At 41.0% G+C, this 6688-nt stretch overlaps 1 protein-coding gene across 1 annotated transcript; it reads right to left on the bottom strand.

Moving 5' to 3' along the window:
* Nucleotides 1-3386: 3386 nt before the first annotated feature.
* On the bottom strand, nt 3387-6246 carry LOC131393724 (olfactory receptor 1N1-like). The gene has a single exon (XM_058524765.1). The coding sequence runs from the start codon at nt 5804-5806 to the stop codon at nt 4823-4825; it is 984 nt and encodes a 327-aa protein (XP_058380748.1). The 5' UTR covers nt 5807-6246; the 3' UTR covers nt 3387-4822.
* Between the last annotated feature and the right edge of the window lie 442 nt (nt 6247-6688).

A 6688-nucleotide genomic window follows, 5' to 3' on the forward strand; every position in this document is an offset into this window, starting at 1 on the left:
ATAAGATTAGTGAACTCATAACTGAATCATAAAGAGAAAAGAAATTGAAAGACAAAATATCACAGAGCCTAAAAGCCATAAGGAAGACACTCAAAAAGTGTAACATACACATGCGTGTTTATTTAAAATCCCAGACGGAGATGATGGAAATAATGCAGCAGAAGCAATATTCAAAGCGATAGTGTCTGAGATTTTTCCAAAACCAATGACAAACATAAATTCACAGATTTAAGTCAAGTGAAATCAAAGCAGAGCGAATACAAATGAAAATACAACAGCCATATTATAGTCAACTGCTGAAAACCAAAGAGAGAAAACTTAAAAACAGCAAGCAATTAGTGTGAATGTAGCAAGAACAAAACTGACAGCTGATAGAAGTGGAAATATAAATGCCGCCACACCCCTGACCTCTGGTGGAATTATATTCAATAAGGTTTCTCAGAGGGTCTCTGGAAGGATTGTACAAAGTACAAAGTTACTTACAGCATAATTCACATGGAATTGCATCCTTCATTAGCTTTTCCTCCTTCTCTGTCTCATTTTCCCTTATTCGTGTTTCCTGGGATCATCTCTGAGATAATCTACCTGCATCCAAGTCTTTGTCTCAATATCAGTTTTGAAGAAACTCAAACTAAGGCATTTGGTAACAAAATTGGCTCTAAAATCAAACAAACATCTTCGGTATAGAGTTCTGAAATTGATTCCTTGCTGTTCAGATGGTAACAAGGACCACACTGATGGTGATGAGTGGGCAGTAGTAACATCTAGTGTGTATAGCTTCACAATCAACAAGACCCTCCATTGCAGTGGATTGGAAATAGATAGAGGTAGAAGGAAAAGCACTAGATTATACAATACCTCTATCACTGAAAAAATAAAAGGTAAGTCTAAGAATTGTGAATTTAGTTTGCTTTTATTCTCTTTCCTAGACATACTGAAGGACAATGACAGGCTCAGCTAAGCCCTAATCACTGAGGGCTCACTGTGAAAGCCAAATGGCTTCAAATAAGCATTTAAAGAAACTGGCCAAAGTGCAGCATGTACTGAAAATCAGACCCAGACTCTTATCATAAGAGTTTGGGGAGTATAGCCCTAGAAGGTCTCCTATCCTGAATTCTGGGTTCTGATGGGGAAAAGGTGGAAATGTAAGACCTGTTATTTGGACATTTGGATGAAGTACTTTGAATCCTCAGGATCCTTTAAATCTTACAGATGGATAGAAGTATTCTTCTCTCCCCTGGCAGAGAAGAGAAGGGACCCACTGCATGATTACTGTGAAAACGTTTTGTGGTAGATTTAGCAATTGGCTGTAACTGATTCTGCATCCTTGCAATGTAATTGTATCTCCTTCCATCAAGAAGTGAAATTTGCACCCCTAGAATATGGATTGGCCATAAGTCTTGCTTTTGCCAATAGGGCAATAGCAAATTTGACACAAGCAAAGATCTGAAAAGTGCTTATTGTCTTGACGTTCTTGGGACACTGGAAACATGTGAACAAGCCTAGGCCAGCCTGTTGTATAATGAAAGACACAAGACCCTGTCTCCCTTCCAATGCTTCAGCGAAAAAGCAGCCAATCTCCAGAAGTAGAGCCACAAGTTTATGGGCTGCTGACTGCAGACACGTTAGTGAGCCTACTCAAAACCACTGAAAGAATTACCAGAGCTGAGCTGAATCTAAATTACTAACCATGAAATGTAAGCTAAGTAAATGGTTGCTGTTGTTGTTTTCTAAACACTAATTTTGGAGGTGGTTTGTTACACAGCATTTGATAATTGATAAGGCTCTCTTCTGAGGTGGATGACAAGATGATGTTTGCTGTCTTCAAAATGCCTGCCTCATTCATTCTCTAGACTAATAACTTGGAATAGATTTCAGTATAGCCCCAAAAGGAAATAACAGTCCCAGCTACAGGAATATTTACCTTCCTCATCAAAAGGGGAGGAGGATTTGGCCAATACATGCCACTAATAACTGGAGGAATACAAATGGAAGTGGATCCTTAGGTTGTTGGACAAGGAAGGTATGGAACATAAGACTGGATAGGGTAAAATTGTTTGACATGGGACCACTCTCATATGACTCAGGAGACACGAACACCTAGAACCAGTTCTCATACACTGCTGGGATCATCGATAAGTTTGGTTATGGTGGTAGCCTACAGCAAATGAAATGAAGATGCTAGAACACCTTGGCAATTGAGGTGTTCTCAATTGGTATTGAGGAAGAGGTCAGAATCTCAGGGGTGTGGCCATGTTAGAATGGATTTATTATATGAGATCAGAGAACCCACCAGCTAACAGTGTTCCCCAAGAAGGGACAGAAGACACTCCCTTCACTAAAGCAATAAAGAACACACTAGTGAGGAGGACAACAGAATTACTGAAAGGTTAACTGGGGGCTCTTCTCCTGAGGACAGAATTGATAGAAAATGCTAACGTGGAGCTTGGTTCCCTGATATCAACAAGGATAAAATTATTCTGGAGTATCAGAGACCCAGGTGGCAGCACTTCACCATCAGAAGGAATGTGAATGAAAATACCAAATACCAAAATGTGCAGCAAGGCCAGAACTCCTATAGGGATCTGTTGAAATGGCTAATATACCATGGGATTTCTAGGGCTGAGATAGATGGGAAGCCAAATAGAGTATTGCTTAAATTATATAACCAAAAAAAAAAAATCAAAAATCATCAGTGAAAAGCTGATGGTGCTTTTGCAATAAACAATCATGATCCCTCACCCAGTTTTAAGACTTGAGCCAGCGTATAAGGGTGCAGCAGCAAGCCAACATAAAATGGAAATACTGTCTTTTGGATTAGGTTCAAGCAGGGCCATAGAGCACAAGCAGTAGGGACAGTCAGCCCAGATCCCCATGTCCTCCTCCTTGGTTTCAGTTTCCTTTCACTCAGCTCACACTGCTGGCTTGTTGGGGTGGAAAACACTTGAACCTGGTTCATGGATAAAATCACGGTACATTGTGATGAGCTGAAAATGGATGGATGTATACTGCCAAGAATGTATCCTGCCATATAAAACCCAGGAGTGACTCTAAACAACAGTTGTGAGAGACATCTTTCTAGTGGGCAGAGCATTAAGTAATCCCATTGCTTATCTTTTTTGAATGGAGGTAGAAGCACAAAGACTAGAATATAATAGACTCTTTGGAAGTGATGAATGCCTCACTCTGATAATATTGCTAGTGTAATTTAAAATAATGTATATAAGTAAAATAAAGTTATTCAGAGATAGAACCATACACGGTGGGTAGCCGGTTCCAAAGGACTTTTATGGAGAAGCAGAGAATTACAGCAGATAAAAAATAAAATATTGAATTAGGTATAAAAGAATAAACCAGGATTAAGTATTTAGGAATTTCTTGGTGCTTTCAACATGCTCCATCCCCCACTGAGTTTTATCTTAATATGGTAAATAATAGACTAGTTATTTTCATAGCCCATTTCATCTGTCCGTTTGTTGCCAGGAAAGAAATTCCACAAGAAAATTCTCAAACTTGATTGCACTAGACTTACCTGTTCTGTTTTGTTTTTATGAAAGATACTAGGGTCTCTTTTCTGGAAAGTTCTGGAGCTCCAGGAAATACTAATCTGCAGCCAGAATTCAAAAGCATTGACAATGAAACAAAGGGAAAGATAATCACAAAGAACAGAATTGGCCAAGAGACTGTATGGAAACTGAACTGGGAAAGAAAAGGCAAGACCCACAATCGGAGAGGTAACCACCACAAACACTTAGAAGGTTGGGCTGGAATGGCTTGAAGAACCAGCATGGCCTCTATTGTAAATAGCCTGTCCCTATGGACTCTTCACTCTTCTTTCTTCACCAGTTCAAATGATCTCACACTTCAAGGACCAATAAAATGTCACCTCATGGGTAAAACTGTACCTCACCATCATTACGCAGGATTATTTTTCTTCCTTCTGTGCTCCAATACTTATTATGGCGACTATCACCATCTGATTTGATTAACACTAAGCTGAACATCTGTCTGTCTCTACCTTGTATAGACATGGACAGTATCTTACTCATTTTTACATTTTGCCAATAGAGCTTAGCACAGTGACTGGCACATGTTAGGCATCAGCGGACACACATTAGCTTAATATGAATCTGTCTCTTGATACAAGCATTAGGATTGAGGAGCAGGATATTAAAGCATGTAAGAGTTTGGACTCCAGAGTCAGACAAGAAACAAATTTCAACCTTCCCTTCCCCACTTACTGGTTATAGTTTCCCCATTTGTAAAATGTGATAATCAAGATGGTTATAATTGGGGAACTAAATGGCATAATACATTTAAAGAGTCAAGAAAGTAGAATAAAATATTAAGCTTTGTTGGGAAATCACCATGATTGCACCTTTATTGTAGTTAATTGCATATGTGTGCAACTACATACCACATGGAAAAGTGAATTCCGTAAGAGCATGGAATCGTGCTCTTACTGTGTCCGCTGGCTGACGCAGTATCTGGCAAATGGAAGAGACTAATAAATTCTGGTTGAATTGTATGTTAAAAAAATATTCATACTTTCATTAGAATAACAGTAAATAAATGAAATTTTAATTGACCTTCCCCCTATCTAGCTGAGATCACTCTACACAACACCAGGGAAATATTTACATTTATAATACAGTGCACATCCTTTATGAAATACATTGACTACATCCATTGTCAGATTTGGGGATTTAAGAGAATGATTTCTAGATTACTTTTCTCTAAAACCTAAGAAAATGTGATAGGGGATGATATTGCTTCATAAATGCATGTGTTCTCCAGAGTGTAACTTCAAAATATGGATGGATTAAAGTCCCTGAGAAGAGAGTGTGTGAATTCCAAAAAGCCTTCTCAGTGCAGGCTTCATATCCTTGTTCCTGAGGCTGTAAATGAAGGGGTTCATCATAGGAGTCACAACTGTGTAAAATACAGCTGCAACCCTGTCCTTACTCCCTGAGTGTGATGAAGGAGGGCACAAGTAGACACCGATTGCTACACCATAGAACAAGAAGACCACAGTGAGGTGAGACCCACAGGTGGAGAAGGTCTTTTGCCTGCTGGAGGCAGAGGGGACTCTGAAGATGGTGGAGATGATGTGTGCATATGACAAGATGATCAGGAAGAGAAGACCAGTGAGAATCATGGAGCCCACAGTAAACAGGGCTATCTGGTTGGTGCAGGTGTCTGAGCAGGAGAGCTTCAGCAAAGGGACCATGTCACAGAAGAAGTGATGGATGGTGTTGCCTGCACAGAAAGAGAGCCTAGCCATGAGCAGGGTATGTAAGAGGGCAGCAAGGTTGGTGAGAACCCAGCAGGCTGTGAGAAGGAGCACACACACAAGAGGACTCATGAGTGTGGAGTAGTGAAGAGGCTTGCAGATGGCCACATAGCCGTCATAGGCCATCACCCCCAAGAGGAAGTCATCCAGTGCCCCAAATGTCATGAAAAAGTGCATCTGGGCCAAACACTCCACATACGATATGGTTTGATTATGTGTCTGGATGTTCACCAGCATCTTGGGGACTATGGTGGAAGAAAAGCAGCCGTCAGCAAAAGAGAGGTTGGCCAAGAAGAAGTACACAGGGGTGTGGAGGTGTGGGTCAAAGCCGATGGCCAGGATGATGAGCAGGTTTCCCATCACAGTGACCAGGTACATGCCCAGGAAGATGCCAAATAGGAGAGGCTGCTGCTCTGGCCTCTCAGAAAGACCCAAGAGGAGAAATTCAGAGACACTGGACTGGTTGATTCTGTCCATGCCAACACTCTTTCTGGAAGGAGAGAAGAGAGACATGTCAAAAACTGTAGAAAAGGTGGTACTTCTAGCCCTCTCTAAAAGAGACACTTCTCACCTAATTAACATATGTGTATATCCCAATTCGCTGGACCTTCCCTCCAAGGTCTGCCCATTGTTACTTACTCAATCCACCTGGAAAAGGAAAGCAGGCAAGCAGAGAGAGAAAAATGCAAAAGCAAGGTGATAAGTACTGGTTGGAGAGGTTAGTTCCAGGTTATTTCCATCCTTACTCTACATTCACTAAGATCCACATTCCCTGGCTTCCAGGCCCTCAGCTCACGTAACGCACAAGCAATAAGATCTGCCACTTTAAACCCTAAGCACTATACAATGCAGCATCTAATTAAATAATAATAAATTTTATTACATACATTTCACAAATGAGTTTTTAAAACTCACTGAAGTTAAGTCACTTGCGCAATATCACAAAGAAGATAGTAAATACAAACTGGGACTCTGAAGCCACTTCCCATGTCCTTAAATACCATGCATCACAGCCACCTCTGAGCTTAACCCGTTTTCTGCAGGAGGCAGACATAGATGACTCACCCTGTAAGGGAGTAGTTCCCGCTGCTTATCTCAGGATGGTCTGAAAGACAGAAGGCATGGACACTGACTGGGATCTTTGTGGGTCTCAGAGGGAAAACGTAACCCTGACCCTTTCTCACAGCACTCACCATATTTATCTGACCCAAACAGCATTTATTACCAAAGGAACTCACCCTTTTCGTACAGTTCCCCCTTTTAGTCTCAGAGGACCATGCTTCAAGCTCTCAGTGCTCCTCTTAGCCTACAAATGAGCAGGGTCAGAGGACTCAGGGCTGCTAGTTGCATTGAGCCGACTAGAAAGCATCAACCCAGATTACAGCGATGGATGTT

Source organism: Diceros bicornis, chromosome 28, assembly GCF_020826845.1.
Source record: "Diceros bicornis minor isolate mBicDic1 chromosome 28, mDicBic1.mat.cur, whole genome shotgun sequence".
Classification (NCBI taxonomy): domain Eukaryota; kingdom Metazoa; phylum Chordata; class Mammalia; order Perissodactyla; family Rhinocerotidae; genus Diceros; species Diceros bicornis.

Bases quoted from the DNA above. Each gene is read 5' to 3' on its own strand.
- LOC131393724 (XM_058524765.1), bottom strand. From the start codon at position 5,806: ATGTCTCTCTTCTCTCCTTCCAGAAAGAGTGTTGGCATGGACAGAATC.